Genomic DNA, 19,073 nt, shown 5'->3' with positions numbered 1-19,073 from the left:
TGGGGCATTAGGGACAATATCAATCACCTGACAGTGATTAGGCAGTGTGTGTGTGCTCACACTTCTACTTACTATGCTAATCAGAATTTTCACTGTCTCCTTTCTTTCCAACCATTTACCTGCTTTATCCATCTGTTGTCTCATCAGATATACAGCCTGTAAGCTCTTTGGAGCAGGGACTCCCTTTATTTTGTGTTTGTACGGCACAAATCTCTAAGGACATTATAATAGAAATTATAAATAAGAAACAGTGCTAATTCAAGGGACAGTGTATCTTCTTTTGAACCACTTCCTGCAGCAGCTGGATGTTAAGAAGTCTCCCAGCCAAGTACTGACTCATTTTGACTATAGTTAGCGTGTGAGCCCTGCTGAGCTCACAGCTCTAGGTGGTTTGGCTATCAGCCAGAGTGTCACTCTGCTCTTCCTAGTGGTTCCTGTCTCCAGCAATATAGAACCAAAAGAGTGAAAACAAGGACCTAGGAGCAGGCTGAAATGTACATTTTGCCATACTTCCTGTGTGGCCTGGAACTAGCAGGATTGGCCTGGGGAGTTGGGACAATGCAAGGGAGATCAGGAGAGGTAGTTGCACTGGTGTAATTATTTAAGTATAATTTCATATTCAGATCCAATTCTGGGCTTGCCCAGCCTATGTTCACCAGTGCTCACAATGTGCAGGGGTTCTGAAATGGACTGTTCCACTGAATCCATTCCAGATGGCAAGTGGCCTGATAGGTACGCATCCTATTATCATGGGCCCATCCAAAGACCTTGCCCCAATAGCAAATTTCTGAAAAGCTCCCACCATTATATTAGCTCTGGCACCGCTCCACCTGTTACTGTAAACAGGTTGCTGGTCTTTTAACCAGCATGTCATCTAGACCTGTGGAGAGATGGCAGGTTAGGTGATATGTGCATGATGTCTGGTCAGCTGGCCATGTTGGTCCCAGACTCATAGGTTTGCAGGAGACTCACATGTCTGTCTGTCGGGATAAGGCACCTCCTTAGCATGTGTGATGTTTAAACACTTCTTTATTTCTTTGCTAAATTTGAAAGAGCGCAGTTAGAGAGCCTTTGCTCCTCAGGCTGAGGTACAGGCCGAGGGAGACACTAGGAAACGAAGCCACTGAACAAAAATAGCAACTGAAAACTTCAAGCATGAAACTTATTTCCTTTCTATTTGTGTAACTCAAAATCAGCTCAGTGTTTTGTCCACAAACTGCCCCTTAAAAAATCACCTTTGGGGCTGAGACAAGGGAAATGTGAGCTCCAGGGGAAGAGTTCTGAAAAAGTGATAAGCTGTTGAAACAGGGGAAACCTTGTGTCAGCTCGGAACATGCTGGCTGGGCTGTTTACCTGATTGCAGTAAGACTTCTGCAGACAAATTCATTCCTGCACTGGTCAGAGTACACGTCCCCAGTTCACGGGCATCTGGGACAGTCTTGGCCAGCAGCACAGGCTAGGGCAGCCCAAGTAACACTCCATGCTGCCATAGTTCCAACAGGCATGGCCAGCAGGTGACATCTAGGGCCAAACTTTCTCCTGCCCCCAGACCTCCACACATCCTCTTGCACTGGTGGTATGCCAGTGCAAAGGGGCCATAGAGCGATAATGAATTGGGCCCTTAGATCTCAGGGTGACCAGCGCTCTAAAGAGACATGGGTAGGGTGGAGGAATTGTCCCATGGTGATTGTCTGTAATGAGTTAGCCCATACCATGTAGGACAGATATCACTGATCTGTCGCTCACCTTTTCTCTCCTTTCTGCAAGAGGTGGATTCTGTTTTTGTTTTTCTCTCATATTTCTTTTATCTCTGAATCCCCAACAGGAAATGGCTAATGCGTTTGCCCAGAAGCACCTGAGGTCTATAATCCTGAATGTGAGTATGTGACAAATGACAGGGAGCTTCTTAGTCATTACTAATTGGAAACCTCGCTTATGTTGAGTTTAAATCTTGCTGCCTAAGGGCACCTCCAGGAGTATGAGTCTGTGCAGAGTTGAATTGCAACCACTTGTCCAAGAGAGAGAAGAGAGTTTGCAGCCTGTTTCCTCCTGGCATTAGAGCAGGTCCTGTCAGGTATTGGATCTTCACGAACACAGGGGTATGAGCAGCCTGACTTGTGCCTACAGCAAGCAGCACTCAGTAGTTTTTCTTACTGTTCACTCTTACCCCCACCCTTGATATTGCAGCATGTGATCAGAGGAAACCGCCCAATCAAAACAGAAATGGCGCATCAGCTGTACGTGCTGCAGGTCCTGACCTTTAACCTCCTGGAAGAGCGGATGATGACCAAGATGGATCCCAATGATCAGGTCATTGTTAGGGCTGCAGTGAGTGCACTATAGAGGAAGCCCCAGGGTCAGCAGGCTGGGTATGATTATGAGGGACAGGAGGTGCTGAAAGAGGGGAATTGATTCATGACTGGCTTCTTTAGCTCCACCTCAGGTGCAAGGAGTGTTAAAAGCTGGAGTTCCCAATGAGTGTCATTGTAACATGAACTCTGGAGAGAGACAGGACTGCATGGTGTTGTGTAGAAATATTGCCTGTGTGATTGCTGATGCGCTGCAATCTCCTTGCCTTCTGTCCCTCAGGCACAAAGAGACATCATATTTGAGCTGAGAAGAATCGCTTTTGATGCAGAGTCTGATGGCAACACCGTACCTGGGGGCGGGACAGAGAAACGCAAAGCCATGTACACCAAGGACTACAAGATGCTGGGATTCACTGTATGCATCCGGAGGGATTGCTGATGCCACAGTTTGCTAGAGGCAGCTTAAGAGTTCCCTATCGGGGAGGGGAGAACAGAAGGAGGCCACAAAGTGCACAGATCACACCCCATTTCTGTATCGGAGCCTAAGACATCTCCTAAGAGAGGAACTCTGCAGAGACAGGGCTCCCTGTTCGTATCCTTGTGAATTCACTGCTCAGTTAAAGCCAGTGATTAGGCTCAGGTCTCTTGGCATGATGCGCAAGGATCTTCTCAGAGGGCACAGATTGTTGTGTGCAAGTCATGTTTATCTCCACAGGAGCAACAAATAACATTTCCAGAGACAATTTGGATAGGTGGCACTCAAGTGTTCCCTGGGTGGATTGCTCATCTCAGGCGGAGAGTTCTGGGAGGGTTAGGGACCCCCTGCACGGGCAGATTCAGGGGGGCTTCTTTCAGGATTCCCTAGGACTAATGTGTTTTGGGTTTTTCCTACACTCTACCCACAGAATCACATCAATCCAGCCATGGACTTTACCCAGACTCCCCCAGGGATGCTGGCTTTGGACAACATGCTCTACTTGGCCAAATTCCATCAGGACACCTACATAAGGGTATGGAGAGAAGAGTACCTCCTGCAAACAACATCACCCTGGTTTGTGCTGTGTCATGCGTGATATCTCTCTCTCTCTCTCTCTCTCTCTCTCTCTCTAGATTGTCCTGGAAAACAGCAGTCGGGAGGACAAGCATGAGTGCCCGTTTGGGCGCAGCGCCATTGAGCTCACCAAGATGCTGTGTGAAATCCTGCAGGTTGGGGAGCTCCGTAAGTGCCTCCATCCCAACCCCTGGAACCTTTCTCTAGATGTGCTGTGTACTGGGAAGGTGCTCCCCTGAAATCACCCACAGGGTATACGTTCTGTGCCCAAGGTCAGAGAGCCTGGAGTCTGCTTTCTTGTGATCCATGGGTGCTGAGACCAGGGTCTGTGCGCTTTTTGGTGAGTTAGGCTCCTTGGGCTGGAGTAGGGTTGTACAGGGTCAGAAGACACAGTGGTAAAATTGCCTGCACTACAGCTCACCCAGCTGGTACCACCAGTGCTGAAGAGCAGGTAAGAAATGTCCTTATGTAGGCAAGGCCATGGATGCTATTGGGGCCTCCTGAGTGATGTGTGAGAGTCAGGAGGGAAGCTCTCTTCTGGGGCTACAAGGATGACAGTGCTTAGCTCTTCTTTAGGTATGTGTCAGTATGGATCCCACTATAGGTGTGCATGTAACTCATGCATGCAAGCTCAATCTTTTTCTGAATAGCAATGTCTGCTGGGCTCCGTGTTTGCCCTGTGCAAGGGCATAAAAGGAAAAGAGACCACAGCCCTCCCTTGGTTCCCTCTTGCCACCCATGGCAGAGACACTAAACCAAATGAGTGTCTGACTCATTACTCTTTCTTGAGCTTCAAACTCACTTCAGATTACTTTATTCTGTGAAGGAATTCCTCTTCACTTTCTCGTTATTAACTTGGACTTGGACATTAAAAAAAGGGGAAAGGATGGGGGAAATCTGCCTAAAAGCTCCCGTGCACACAACCTGCACAGCACAGTGAGGCACTTCACACATGCTATAGGTTAAAACCCTGTCCATTGTGCGACAGTCTCATGTCCTTAACTGATGAGCACAACAGATTCCATTTCTGCCTTGGGGAAGGGCACATCTGCAACAAGTGCTCGTTCTGCTGTTCCTTCTCATCCAGTATACGAACGTGAAGAGACACGAGGCTCAAGTAACATCTGTGACAATGCGGTTCTGGCGGAACCCAACTGAGAGTGCCAACTCAGGACAAATTGCTCAAATAGGGCAGTTACAGCCCAAGGCTGGGGTTTTTTCCACCTCTAAGGCAAACCACCAGCCAGACTAAGAGGACTCCAGTCTCACCCCACTGGCTAACTGCAAGTCTCACAAGCAATCTCCTTAGATACTCCAGTTTCCCAGTATTACTACCAGTACCACTCGTTATGGGGACAAATGGTTATGAAAACCAATACCCCAGTAAAAGAAAAAGGTTCTCCTGATCCCAAAGGACCAAGCCCCAGACCCAGGTCAATATACAAATCAGATCTTACCCACAAATCACGCTGTTGCCGATCCTTTAGAATCTAAAATCTAAAGGTTTATTCATAAAAGGAAAAAGATAGAGATGAGAGTTAGAATTGGTTAAATGGAATCAATTACATACAGTAATGGCAAAGTTCTTGGTTCAGGCTTGCAGCAGCGATGGAATAAACTGCAGGTTCAAATCAAGTCTCTGGAATACATCCCCCGCTGGGATGGGTCCTCAGTCCTTTGTTCAAAGCTTCAGCTTGTAGCAAAGTTCCTCCAGAGGTAAGAAGCAGGATTGAAGACAAGATGGAGATCAGGCATCAGCCTTATATAGTCTTTTCCAGGTGTAAGAACACCTCTTTGTTCTTACTGTGGAAGATTACAGCAACATGGAGTCTGGAGTCACATGGGCCAGTCCCTGCGTACTTTGCTGAGGTACAAGGCATATCTGCCTTCTCTCAATGGGTCCATTGTATAGCTGATGGTCCTTAATGGGCCATCAAGCAGGCTAGGCAGAGCTAATCTCAGCTTGTCTGGGATGTCACCCAGAAGCATAGCATAAGTTTGCCATACAGACAGTATAGAGCCAATATTCATAACTTCAACTACAAAACTGATACACACATCTAGACAGCATAATCATAACCAGTAAACCATAACCTTGTCCTAGACACCCCATTTGACCCCCTTTATACAAGATTTGGGTGCCACTACAGGACCTTGGTTGCAACAATGATCTATACGGTCCCAGTTTATGTCAATAACGTCACAACATCTCTTTGAGTGATCCATGAATGATGCATCCAATCCTGGAGATGAGAGCTCCACCAAGCTGGAGTCGTGGAGGCTATCCGCAGAAACTGCTCCACTAACCACATACCCCTGGTTTCAGTCAGTGGGGAAGAAGTCATCAAAAAGTGTGCCAAGACCATTGGTATCAGCCCCAAGATCTCCAAGACCAGTCATAGCACTGGCATAGATGGCCTTACTGCTCAACGCTTTAGCACCAACTCCAGGACAAAGAGACCCTGTACCAACAGGCTGGCACGGATTCCAAGTGCAGCTTGGCGCATCCAGCAGTTTTATCCCGAAAAGAGGATTTGAAACACTCCTCCAAAGACAAATCTAACCCCTCCATGACATTGAGGGCTAGGAGCAACGTACAGACTATGAAGACAGCACAGGAGACAGTTGTACTTTTACAAATTTTGACACTGAGACTCACACCGGTACCAACATCCGTGCCAGTCAACAACCCTTTCTGGTACCAAGATGCACCTTAGAGGTACTGCCATCATCTCTGCACTTGGGACAGACACCAGCACTGGAGGCCCCAGCACCAGACATACCCACAATGGTACTGCTGTTCACAGAGATGTACTGCTCTTCACCATATCCAACCCATTCCTTCTCTCCTACTTCAAGTAGGGAACCTTCTTCCATCAGATCAGTGTAAGGATCTGTGGGACTAGAACCCAGGTCTGTAGAGCTCAGGGCTGCAGTTCCTACATCATCACCAGGGAGCCATCCAGAGCCCCATCCAAGGAGCATTGTGGGGATTAGAACTGCCCACTGGGTCCAGAGCAGCAATACCCTGCAGCCTTTTGATTGGCCCATGTTCACTATTTAACCCTAGAGGGTGCCCCAGGAAGTTGTTTAGACAACCACACAGACCTCTGGCCTGCTGCAACTCCAGACCTCCCCTAGCTTTCTGCTCTCCAGTTTCCTAACTCAGCCTGACTCTGACCTTTACTTTTGTCTGTTGATCCCATCTCTAGCGATTGCTCCTATCCCTGCTCACTGACTACTCCCTCGTGGCCACGCTTGACTGTGTGGACACCAGCCCAGCCATAACCGCTAGGTCAAACCACTTACGCCTCTGTCTCTTACTCTCAGAAAAGGATCTTAGAGGGAGTTCCAGTAACATTCCTTACCAGGCACTGATGCATGACTGTAGTTGACCAGTCCACTGCCAATCTGGCCAGTACCCTTATAATCTGCACCTTGACCATACTGGCCCTCCTGGAGCCATCCACAGTCCAGGAGCAGACCCCCGTTGCATGTGTAGGGGAAAAGGATGACATCTCAATCACCACTGGGTCAATGGCCAAGCCCTCCCCTCACCAGAACTAGGGGAAGCCCTTCATGAGCAAGGCAAGGCAGCTTGAGAGATGCTCCAATTGTCCTCCCCACTAAAGGGGTCTTCATTTTCTCCTAATGAGGTGCTTGCTTCAGCCCAGACACCAACCATTGTTGACTTTAGAGCCTTCCAAGACGTGCTCTCCAGGATAGCTGAAACATCAGCTATTGAGATAAGTGATGCAAGAGAACATGCACAAGCTGTTTGACTTTTTGAGCTCCTCAGTGCCATCAAGGATTGCCCTCCTGATTTAATGAGGGCATACTGGACCCAGCAAAGGGACTGTGGCATGCCCCAGTCTCGCTTTCCCCTGCTTGGAACTAAGAAGAAAAGCACTGCCAAATACTGTTCAAGAGCTTTGAACATTTTTACATGCATCCAGCACCAGGGTTGCTAGTAGTATCTGTTGTTCAGGAGAAAAGACCAGATTCACCAAGGAACTCCTAAAGATAAGGACCCCAGGAAATTAGTCAGATGGCACATTCATCTGCCTCCCTCCAGGTGTGTATCATGAACTATAAGATCTTGTTCATGAAAAGAGTTTTTTATGGGGGAAAGAGTGTGATTGTTCCACCCCCTTCCTATTTTGTCTCCCACAGGAATGCAGAGAAGAGCTCAGAGAAACCATCAGAGGTCCAGATGATAGCAAAAAACAGCGCTACAAGTAGCAATGGACAAGTCTGGTATGGTTGCTAGATCCATGACTATGGCAATCACAATGCACCAGGATTCCTGGTTACAGGCACCTGTTCAGCAACCAGATAGCTGAGGCACTCCCATTCCCTCAAAGCTTCAAGGACAGTGATGAGGTCCCTAGGGATCTACATCCCTGCACCAGATCAGAGGCAGATCCTATCAGGAAGCTCTGACCAGCCTTAGTTGTGCCCTTTCCCTGTTTGCGCAGCTGGGCCTCCTGGTGAATTACAAGAAATTGTCTTTTATCCCATCACAGATTATAGTTTATACGGGCCAGGATAGATTCCATGACAGCAAGGGCTAACCTGCCAGAAGACAGATTCCTCTTTTTCTAGTTAGCACTGAACAGAGTGAAATCACAACCAGCTATGATGGTACAGATTTATCTTGCATTATTAGACTATATGTCCCTGTGAACATACCTGATGCTGCTTGCCAGAATTCATCTGAGGCCTCTACAATTCTGGCTCAGGTAAGTTTACTCCTAGACTAAGTACCTGATGAGCAGGAAAGTCCTACTCCTATCTCATGTCCTCTTAGCGCTGGACTGGTGGCTGCATCCCAACAAAGCCCAGAAAGGGATGGAGGTCAAAGTGACCCTGTTGCCAACTATGGCATTAGTCGACACATCGGGTACAGGCTGGGGAAGCTCACCTAGGCCATCTACAGATACCAGGAGTCTAGTCCCCAGAGGACACGGGGCTGCATATAAATGTCGTAGAACTCAGAGCAATTGAACTGATGTGTATGGCATTTCTCCCAGTCTTACGACATTCCATAGTGCAGACACTGAGAGACAATATATTGGCATTTCATTACATGCACAAAGAAGGGGTGCCAGCTCTTTGCCTCTCTTCAAAGGAATGAACAAACCGTGGAAATGGTATCATCTGCATAGCATAACCCTGGGAGTTCTGCACCTCCTGGGAGTTGTCAACAATCTGATGAATGTCCTGAGCAGGCAGTCATCAGTCACAAGGGTTGATGCAGGATTCTGTCACTAGGTCGACTTTCCATCAGTGGGCGACACCTCTGACGTGTCCCACCAAAGACAACACCAAGTGTCCAAACTTCTGTTCCAGAGAGGGCATGAGCCTTTGATCATTGCTGGATGTTTTTCTTCTGCAATGGAATCAAGACCTCGTATTGCCTTCCCACCAATTCCGCTAATCCCCAAGGTTACTGGCAAAGTCACACAGTACAGGGCCATATTCAGAGCTCCTATTGACTGAGGCAGTTCTGGCTGACAGACCTGTTGCAGGTGTCTTTGCAATCACCAGTCAGGCTGCTGGGCCAATTAGATCTTTTCTCACAGGGTCAGATTCTCCATCCGGAACCAAAGTCCCTGCACTTGAATGCTGGCTGGTTAAGCACCATGGTAAAGGATTGCTCCTTACAAGTTCAAGAAATCCTGGTACAGAGCAGGAAAACTGACCACCAAATGGAAAAGGTTCTCTGTATGGGCTGCCTGATACAGTCTAGACGAGAAGATTTTCAACTATTTGCTGCAGTTAAAACGTTCTGGATTGTCCTTTAGTTCAGTCAAGGTCCACCTGGTGGCAAAATCCACCAATACAGTTGCTCTTGATCTTCTCTTATCCACCAGTATCCAAGTTTTTCAAGGGTCTAATGGCTACTTAGCCACCGGTCAGGGAACTTATTCCCACATAGGACCTCAGCATCATCCTTCTAAGGCTAATGGAGCTCCCCTTTGAGCCCCTCTTGGAGTGTGCTATCCCCCATCTCAGTCTTAAAACAGTCTTTTTTTTGGTGGCCATCACCCAAGTCAAGGTGAGAAAGCTTCAGGCACTCATGCAGAACCCCTGTATGCCTGGTTCCATAAAGACAGGATCGTACTAAGACTTCCTGCAAAATTCATTCCCAACATGGTTTCTGAGTTCCAAATCCAATCTATCACTTTATCTCTGGTCTTTCCAAAGCCACATTCCACCCAAGAAGTGAAGCTGCTGCACACTCTGGATATATCCAGAGTTCTCCAATATTATAGTGACAGGGCCACACTTTTTAGACTGTGCCCACATCTATTTGTGGCTGTGGCCAGCTGCTCCAAGGGGCAGACTATTTCATCACAAAGATTATCAAAATGGGTAACTCAGTGTATCTCATTGTGTTACTAGCTGGCCACTATACCTCTCCCACTGACTGTTAAGACTCTCTCCACCAGAGCCCAAGCAACATCCGCCTGCTTTCAAAAGATGCCAGTTATCCAAAATCTGCAAGGTAGCTATGTTAAACAATCCATTCATATTTGTCAAACACTATGGACTGTACTTAGCTGACAGATCTGATGTCCATTTGGGAGAGCAGTCCTCCAATCTCTATTTGACTGATGCAGCTGATACTCCTCATTCCCACCATCCTGAGGGGACAATGCTTGCCAGTCACTTATAGTGGCATCTACACTGACACGTACTCAAAGAAGAGAGAACAGTTACTTACCTACAATAACTGTGGTTCATCAAGATGTTGTAGTCAGTGTGGATCCCATGACTCACCCTCCATCCAGGCTTTTCACACTCCTCAGCAGTCATGGGCTACGAATTTCAAGGGGACTGAAAGAGGGTCGTGGCTGCTTTATGCTCTAGCACAGGAATGCAAGGAGGCATGGGGCACATGCATTGCTGTGACAGACACTGCTACTCAGAAAAGATTCCAAGCTTGCTACATGAGGTGCATGCAAACCTACAGTGGGATCCGCACTGACGAATCATGGTTACTATAGGGTAAGAAACTAATCTTTTAATCATTCTTTATGGTACAGTGCAAATCACAGTAGGGGGAATAACATATGGAAGAAAGGGGAAGTCAATAGTAATGACTATAAATCAAAAATTAGGAATAGTAGAAAATTGATAAGAGAAGCAAAGGGACAGAAGAAGAAATCTGTGGCCAGCAGAGTTAAGGACAATGAGGAGGAGTTAAAGTATATTAGGAATAAAAAGAATCCTAAAACTGGTATTGGTCCTTTACTAGATGGGAGTGTTAGTGTTATCAATAATAATGCAGAAAAGGGAGAAGTGTTCAATAAATATTTCTGTTCTGCATTTGGGGAAAAAACAGGTGATCTAGTCATATCATATGATAACATTCTTTCCAAACCCACTAATATCTCAGGAGACTGTTAAACATTTTTAATCAGCAGAGCCAGATACTTTGCATCTATGAGTTTTTAAAGAGCTGGCTGAGGAGCTTGCTGGAAAGTTAATGTTGATTATCAATAAGTCTTGGAACACTGCGGAAGTGCCAGAAGACTAGAAGAAAGCAAATGTTGTGCCAATATTTAAAAAGGGTAAACGGGATGACCTTGGAAGTTATAGGCCTGTCAGTCTCACATTGATCCTGAGCAACATAATGAAACTGCTGAATCAGGACTTGATTAATAAGAATTAAAGGAGGGTAATATAATTTAATGCCAATCAACATGGGTTTATAGAAAATAGATCCTTTCAAACTAACTTGATTTTTTTTTTTTTATGAGATCACAGGTTTGGTTGATAAAGCTAATACTGTTGATACAATATTCTTGGGTGCCATGAGACCGTTTGATTAACAAAATATAGAAAGATCTAAAATTAATGTGGCACACATTAAATAGATTAAAAGATGACTAACGGGTGGGTCTCAAAATGTAACTGTAAACTGGGAAGCATCATCAAGCAGGTGTGTTTCTAATGAGCTCCCACAGGGACTGGTTTTTGGCTATATGCTATTTAACATTTTTATCAATTATCTGGAAGAAAACATAAAATCACTCTTTTCCGATTACACAAAAATTGGGGGAGTGATAAATAATGAAGAGGATAGAATCACAGGGTTGGAAGGGACCTCAGCAGGTCATCTAGTCCAACCTCCTGCTCAAAGCAGGACCAGTTCCCAACTAAATCATTCCAGCCAGGGCTTTGTCAAGCCTGACCTTAAAAATCTCTAAGGATGGAGATTCCACCACCTCCCTAGGTAACCCATTCCAGTGCTTCACCACCCTCTTAGTGAAAAAGTTTTTCCCAATATCCAACCTAAACCTCCCCCACTGCAACTTGAGACATTTACTCCTTGTTCTATCATCTTCTGCCACTGAGAACAGTCTAGATCCATCCTCTTTGGAACCCCCTTTCAGGTAGTTGAAAGCAGCTATCAAATCCCCCCTCATTCTTCTCTTCTGCAGATATAAATAATCCCAGTTCCCTCAACCTCTCCTCAACAAGTTTGGGAACCACTGGACTAGATGATCACAGTGATCCTTCTGACCTTAGAATCGATGAATAAGGTGCCTGAATAAAGCAGCAGAAGTAGCAGAGTATTGCACAGTGATTTTTGCTCACCGGTTAAAGACACGGACTGATTCTCAGATCTGGACTCTGAAGTAATTTCCCCATCCCCAACATATAGTAGCATGGGGGCAGGGGAGGTAAACCATAGACAGGTTCATGTAGTTTTATTTTATTTTATTTATTTAAATTGAATTTAGTAATTTTGCATTAAACTACCATGGGTTCAGCTCCTTTTGCTAATTTCAAGCTCAGCAGAGTGAAAATGACCTCTGGTGCTTTTCTCAAATTTGGAGACTCCAGGAACACATGAAGACCAAGGATAGTGACCAAAGACACAATCACAAGTACAAAGTCTTATCTGTACTACAAGTTTTATTAAAGCACCAAGTAAAGTTAAAATTACCCATGCATATATAAATCCTACAAAAACTCATGCAATGACTAAGACAGTAGTCATATTCATATCCTCAAAGATATTCTAGCGTCTGATAGATCTCTCAGCAGATGATCATTGATAAGAGGGATGGTTCCTGCTGCGGTTTCCCCGTGGGGTTGTCCCTTGGGGTCTTCCCACTTTTACCCAACCAATTAACCTCTTCTATATTGTTGTTCTGATGACATATGCATGAGGGTTTCAACCCTCTTTTCCTTATCTGTACTTCCACACCCCATGAATACTGGGGTGTCCCATTTTTCATAGGTTGTTTCTTAGTTCCTCTTATTCTCATTAGCATCTATGTACAACATGTAACCTGCAGTCAGGACAGGACAGTCCATGTTACAATCAGGTGTCTTGTGGTCTTAGACAATACATGGTAGTTTATTGCAATCTAGTTTTCTGTAATATCACCTATTGGCACATCTTTTACAGTAATCTTGTGACTTTACTGGCATAGGGTTATTCCTAGATCACCCACTCATGTCAAGCATTCTTAAGTCTATGGCCTAGTATGGCTAAGCTAAAATCTTACAGGCCTCAGGTCTTGCATTCCAGCCATGCTTTACTGATACACCTAATACAAACTCATCACTCCAAAATATTTGTCAATCTTATACTTCTATAATCCAACAATTTAAATCTATTTAGCAAACATTTATTATATATGAAATAGCATATGAATTGACCATGACCCCAAATATCACAATGATTAATGGATGATAAAATGAACTACTTGGCTGCGGTCGGAAGCGTGTATTACGCACTGTCAGTCTGTTCTGATTGCAACAAGCTTAGTTCTTCCCACGAGCTCCAGGACCTCCTGCCCTGGCTGCTCAGACACTCACATAATTTCCTTCTCTGTCCCTGAAGCCAATGAGGGCCGGAACGACTACCACCCCATGTTCTTCACCCATGACCGAGCATTTGAGGAGCTCTTTGCCATCTGCATCCAGCTGCTAAACAAGACCTGGAAGGAGATGAGAGCAACGGCAGAGGATTTCAACAAGGTCAGGGGGATGGGAACCTGCCCTGGGAAGGGTTCTGTATCGGAGAGGGAGAGCACACAGACAGACTCTTTACTCAGCAAAGTATGGAGCAGTGGGGAGGTGTGTACAAGTGCATGTAGGAATATGTTTAGGATACTGGTGAAGAAGGCAGCCCTGTGACCTCTGCTTTCCCTGCCCTGGGCCCTCAAAGCCCTCAATTGGATGTGCCTCCTGACCACACTCTCGCTGTATCCGTCCCTTGCAGCCCTTGGCTGAATTCAGCCCTGAATCCCAGCTCCCCTTGGGCAGCAGGAATGTAAGCTGCCTGTTCTCTCCCATCCCATCCCTCTAGGTGATGCAGGTTGTACGTGAGCAGATCACCCGGGCTCTGCCCTCCAAACCCAACTCCTTGGACCAGTTCAAGAGCAAGCTGCGCAGCCTAAGCTACTCTGAGATCCTGCGACTGCGCCAGTCTGAGAGAATGAGCCAAGATGACTTTCAGTCACCACCCATTGTGTAAGTGCCTGACAGGCAGGGCCGGCTCTGACTTTTTTGCCGCCCTAGGCAAAAAAGCCCCCCTCCGCCCGCCCCCACCCCCCCGCCCAGCGCGGCAGGGGAGGGGGGCCAAGCCCAGCCGCGGGCCCACAATACCCGACTGGCCGGAGCACCGGGTGGAGGGCAGCGAGCCCACCGCGGCCGCTGCTCTCCCCGGCCAGAGCGCCGGGAGGAGGGCAGAGAGCCCACTGCGGCCAGAGCGGCGGGAGGAGGGCGGAGAGCCCGGCCGGGGCTCTCTGCTCTCCCCTGCGGCCAGAGCGCCAGGGGGAGGGCGGCGAGCCCGGCCGGGGCCCCGCTCTCCTCGACCATCCAGAGTGCCGGGGGGAGGGCGGCGAGCCCAGTCGCGGCCCCGCCACGCCGCCCCCCTCCAGGCGCCGCCCCAAGCAGATGCTTGGAGGGCTGGTGCCTGGAGCCGGCCCTGCTGACAGGGGCAGCTCTCTTCCCCACATACTGGCCTCCCTTACATTGAATTGCTGGCTGCTAACCCCAGACTCTTGTTTACTCAATTGTCTTTAATCTCCAGGGAGCTGAGAGAGAAAATCCAGCCTGAGATCCTGGAGCTGATAAAACAGCAGCGTCTGAACCGGCTTTGCGAGGGAAGCAGCTTCCGAAAAATTGGGAATCGCAGGCGACAAGGTGGGGCCTGCTACAGCCTCCCAGTGTAGGAGCACTGAAGCAAATAGGACCAAGTGGGTTTCCCAGTTGGCAAGGAAGGGGGTGGATAAACAGGGTTGCTACACCGGCCAACAGGCTGGGATGGCACAGAGGTGCATACATACAGGAGACCGCAATCCTTGTCACAGCCAGCAGGTGGCACTGTAGAGAATGAGAGAGGGGGGCTATACAGGGCTATCATGGGGGCCTTGTCTGAATGACTCGTCTTACGCCATGCTGTATGTTGTGTTTTCCAGAGAGATTCTGGTACTGTCGTCTGGCCTTGAACCACAAGGTTCTACACTACGGAGACCTGGAAGACAACGCCCAGGGCGAAGTGACCTTCGAGTCGCTGCAGGAAAAAAGTAGGTCCAGGTTATTGCTCTGACGCTGGCACTATGTGCAATGCCCTGTGCTCTGCCACCTACCGACCATTCGTACCAGTGGCTACAGCACTGACTGGTACTCAGGAGATCTGAATTCAGTCCCTGGCCCTTCCCCAAGCCCCTGTGTGACCTTTGATGTCACTTGGTACTTCCCACATCAGGGGCTATGGGGATAAGTTCATTTGTGTTTACGAGGCTCAAACAGTCTGGTAATGGAGTCTGTAGAAAAGCCTGTGACCAGACAGATGGACATGGGGCCATGTAACGTCAAGGTAAAGCCCCATCTCTTCATAGTCAGGGTTCCTCCTGTTGTGACTTTCCTGTTTCACTCCTAGTCCCTGTAGCAGACATCAAGGCCGTCGTCACAGGGAAGGACTGTCCACACATGAAGGAGAAAAGTGCACTGAAGCAGAACAAGGTAACTGCTCTCTTCCTTTCTTTAGTACAGTCCCTTGGCTGATGAGCAGTTCTTGGAGGGGTGGAAGCAGCAGAAACAAGCTCTAAATGACAGCTGTCTATGGGAACCATTTACACACAGTCCCAGCCTAAATCTGGGACCCCTACATCTCCTTTCCAGTCCCTGGTCTCTTTGCTGTTTCACTCCTAGAACCACTGCCCACCCAACTTGTTCTGTGACTGGCAAGGTGCCCTGGTGCTAGTTGCACAGTGAGGAGGTGCCCAGGGAACAGGATTGCATTGTGGAGGTGTCCTGGGCTGCAGCTGGGACCCCCAACATTGTTGGTGTAGCAGAAAGGACTGTTATGATGATTTATCTAGCTGATGATTAAAAACCTCTTCCTTCAGGAAGTGTTGGAATTGGCCTTCTCGATATTGTATGATCCTGATGAGACACTGAACTTCATTGCACCTAATAAGTATGAGGTAAGAAATGGGGCTGTCAAATTGCAAAGAGGAGACAGGGAAAAACCAGTTCCCGCCCCCCCACCCCACCCCCCAAGCTTTGGACAAGATGCACCAGTCTCACTGTTAAAAAATGTTGCCTAATGCTCAACCTAAATCTCCCTTGTTTGTAATATCATCCTGTTAGGGCAAGTTCTAGCCCCTTGTACCACCCTGAATGACTTCCCGTAGTCCTTGGTAGAGGCGCCGTCTTTCTAAGTTGCCGGGGGGTGCTCAACCCCTGCTCTGGAGAACCCACGGAGTCGGCATCTATGGTCCTTGGCGTTGGCCATCAACAGGCTGTTCCTCACATGCTCTGAGACATGAGTCCTAAAATTGTATGGTCTTTTCTGCTGCCATGTCACATTGCAAACTCATGTCCAATTGTCTGCTCACTCTCGTGTTGGGGGTCTCAGTCACTCTTGCTTCCCTAGCTTCTCCCTCCCATTAGGAGTCTGTGGTTGAATTACTTTCCCCCCAGATTAATGTACTGCATTTTCTGAATTTCTCATTTTATTTCCTGCTGGTGTCACCAATTTCAGGGGGCCTCCAGAGGGATGTTCCTACCCGTGGTTTGTGCTGGTGTATTTTGGGATGGGGGGCTCCACAGGGCATTCCCCATGGTTTATGCCTAAGGGTGTAAGTTGTCTACTTGTTCTCCACAGTACTGTATCTGGATCGATGGACTCAATGCCCTCCTCGGGAAGGACATGTCCAGTGAGCTAACAAAGAGTGACCTGGACACGCTGCTGAGCATGGAAATGAAGCTGAGACTCCTGGACCTGGAGAATATCCAGATCCCTGAGGCCCCACCACCCATCCCCAAGGAGCCCAGCAGCTATGACTTTGTCTATCACTACGGTTGACACAGGCAGAACTGGACAGGGACGGGGAGGAAGGGACAGCTACTGCTGAAAAGAGCCTCAGAACCCTGGAGCTTGTTCTGAGATTGACATCATGTCCTTTGTTTGTACAGGACCAGTTCTGAACATGGCAACCATTGATCACTAATCTCTCTATGCCCCAGCCATTCCAGTAGGCCTGCAGCTTCTTGTTTCACCACCTCGTTATGGGGTGAGAGTCATGATGCTGGGATGCCATATGGGGGAGGCACCCCATTCTCTCAACAGCAACACTGCATGGCACTGGGTGAGGAATATGCCTAGCAAGAGGAGGAGCTTCTGCCCTGGCCACAGGGTTGGCATCCACCCTTGTATCCCAGAACTGTTGAGTCTCCGTTTAATCCCACCTCCTACCAGAAAACACAATAAAACCATTGAGTGACTGACAGCTGCTACAGCAGAAAATGGTGCAACGAGGGAGTCCCTTGGTCACTACAGGAGTGACACTGGTGCCTGAGGGATGAGAGCAGAAGCCAATGAACAGTTGGGGGTCAGCATCCCCCAGTAACTCATTATTGTCTGATTTTATATGAATTACTATAATATAAATAATAATCCTTACCATATCTATAGTATTTAACTCTTTGAAGCGCTTCATAAGCATTAATGTTAATCCTACAACCCTTTTTTTTATGAGGTGGGTGTGACGAAGTGGGGGGGTTTTCTTGTTTTCTGTGGAGTTTCAATGGTTTGCATGCAGAGGGGGTGGGACTCAGTTTCCCTGGGTGTTACTGGTTTAATGAGGTGAGGGGAGAGGGAGTGTGTTTTGCAGAGGGCCGGAGAGAGGACGTGGGGACCCAGCCGATGGCCGGGAGGATGGATACCCCAGCGACCGGTGACCTGGTGACCCAGAGGCCCAGCTGATGAGACGCAGCCAGTTCTGGCCAGTGGGAGGACAATGGGCTGCAGAGTGAGGACCCGGTGCCCTAACCAGCCGGTTCCAGCCAGAGGACAGAAACAGGAGAGGAGGCCCCGGTTTACGACCCTGTTTACCTGGAGAGTAGACAATGGACAGAGACGGGGCCTGGGGCCAGGGATCTCAGATGCCCAGCTGCGAGCAGGGGGGCTCTGGGCTGGAGAGGGGAAGCCCACCTGGATGCTGAGAGACTGGGATGTGCTGTGCTGAGGGAGGCCAGGCCTGAGGGTCAGAGAGTTTCCTGTGCTGTGTTCAACTCTCAATAAACCCTCCTGTTTCTTGCTGGCTGAGAGTCACTCCGGTCTAGAGAACAGGGTTGCATCAACCCCTTTGGGGGTGGAGGCCTCGGGGATCCAGAGCGAGTGGACTCCCTGAGGGGGCCCACGGCAGAGACAGACATGCGAAGGTTCAGAGAGGTGCGGATCCAGGAGGTGGAGGGGCCGGACCCTGAGAGAGAGTGGACCCCCGAGAAGGGCTGTCTCACTAAAAGGGGCACCCCCACAGACCGCAAGGGGCACGATCTGTGAGTCCGTGACCGTGGGAAAACTCAACCACAGATATTTAGTGATTTGTCCAAGGCTACAGAGAAAGGGTCATTGCCTGAGATGGGTTTAAGTTGGGTCACAGCATCTAGCTTCTATGCTTTGTCCTCTGTAGCTATTTCCTCCCACAAGCATTGAGTATCTCCTTGTCAGTCTGTCCATCCATCCATGCGATACCAAGATCCAGCATCAAGACACTGATGCTGCTTCTGTATTCCAAGGGCATCAGACATTCTTTGCTGCTTCACCAGATCACATACTCCAAGCCTCTGCACAGGGAGAGGTAAGGAGGAATTTCCAGCAGGAGTGAGTGCTCTTCCAGGGAGTCATGGAGCAATGAGAATCCTATGTGAACTAATGTTCTCCAAGTAGCGTTGTTCTCCTTCCCTCACACTCCTGGAGGCTGGGAAGACCGTGAATGTAGCAGCCACTTGGCAGGTGAAACAAACTTTCAAGCCAGCTACTTTCCCCAATTACATCTATCATGCATAGGCACCCACAGAAAAAAACTGGTGGTTGCTCAGCACCCACCGGCAGCTCCCCGTGGCTCCACCCTGCCCCCCTGCTCCAGCTTACCTCTGCCTCCTCCATGAGCGTGCCGCTAAGTCCTACTTCCCTCCCCCCCCCCCCCGTGCTTGTGCCGCAAAACAGCTGATTCGCGGGGCAGGGAGGGAGGGGGAACGTGGCGCGCTGGGGGAAGAGGCAGGGCCGGGGTGGGGATTTGGGGAAGGGATCCAATAGGGGCAGGGAGGGGGCAGAGTTAGGGGCAGAGTTAGGGCGGGGACTTTGGGAATGGGATGGGGGTGGAGTCAGGGCCAGGGAGGGGGGACGCGGGCACCCACCAGTGCCGGAGAAAGTTGGCGCCTATGCCATC

The 19,073-nt window shown here is 48.5% G+C and overlaps 1 protein-coding gene across 28 annotated transcripts in view; it reads left to right on the top strand.

The window, feature by feature from the left end:
* The window catches only part of ELMO2 (engulfment and cell motility 2), a 51,388-nt gene extending 34,083 nt beyond the window's left edge, over positions 1 to 17,305 (top strand). For 21 of the 28 annotated variants that reach the window (XM_005304819.4, XM_005304821.4, XM_065566430.1 and 18 more), the window contains 12 exons: positions 1,826 to 1,876; positions 2,188 to 2,310; positions 2,590 to 2,724; positions 3,215 to 3,319; positions 3,420 to 3,528; positions 13,229 to 13,365; positions 13,697 to 13,860; positions 14,423 to 14,535; positions 14,811 to 14,918; positions 15,275 to 15,357; positions 15,744 to 15,821; positions 16,505 to 17,305. In XM_005304819.4, coding sequence (XP_005304876.1) covers positions 1,826 to 1,876; positions 2,188 to 2,310; positions 2,590 to 2,724; positions 3,215 to 3,319; positions 3,420 to 3,528; positions 13,229 to 13,365; positions 13,697 to 13,860; positions 14,423 to 14,535; positions 14,811 to 14,918; positions 15,275 to 15,357; positions 15,744 to 15,821; positions 16,505 to 16,705 — 1,407 coding nt within the window. In that variant the 3' untranslated portion in view covers positions 16,706 to 17,305. Of the gene's footprint in view, positions 1 to 1,825; positions 1,877 to 2,187; positions 2,311 to 2,589; positions 2,725 to 2,787; positions 2,902 to 3,214; positions 3,320 to 3,419; positions 3,529 to 7,533; positions 7,618 to 11,813; positions 12,012 to 13,228; positions 13,366 to 13,696; positions 13,861 to 14,422; positions 14,536 to 14,810; positions 14,919 to 15,274; positions 15,358 to 15,743; positions 15,822 to 16,504 lie in introns of those variants that run through there. The other 7 variants (XM_065566429.1, XM_065566439.1, XM_042842503.2 and 4 more) reach the window with 4 other exon arrangements.
* Positions 17,306 to 19,073: the final 1,768 nt, after the last annotated feature.

This window comes from Chrysemys picta, chromosome 13, assembly GCF_011386835.1.
Source record: "Chrysemys picta bellii isolate R12L10 chromosome 13, ASM1138683v2, whole genome shotgun sequence".
NCBI classification, from domain to species: domain Eukaryota; kingdom Metazoa; phylum Chordata; order Testudines; family Emydidae; genus Chrysemys; species Chrysemys picta.
This window is presented reverse-complemented; position numbering and strand designations above follow the sequence as displayed.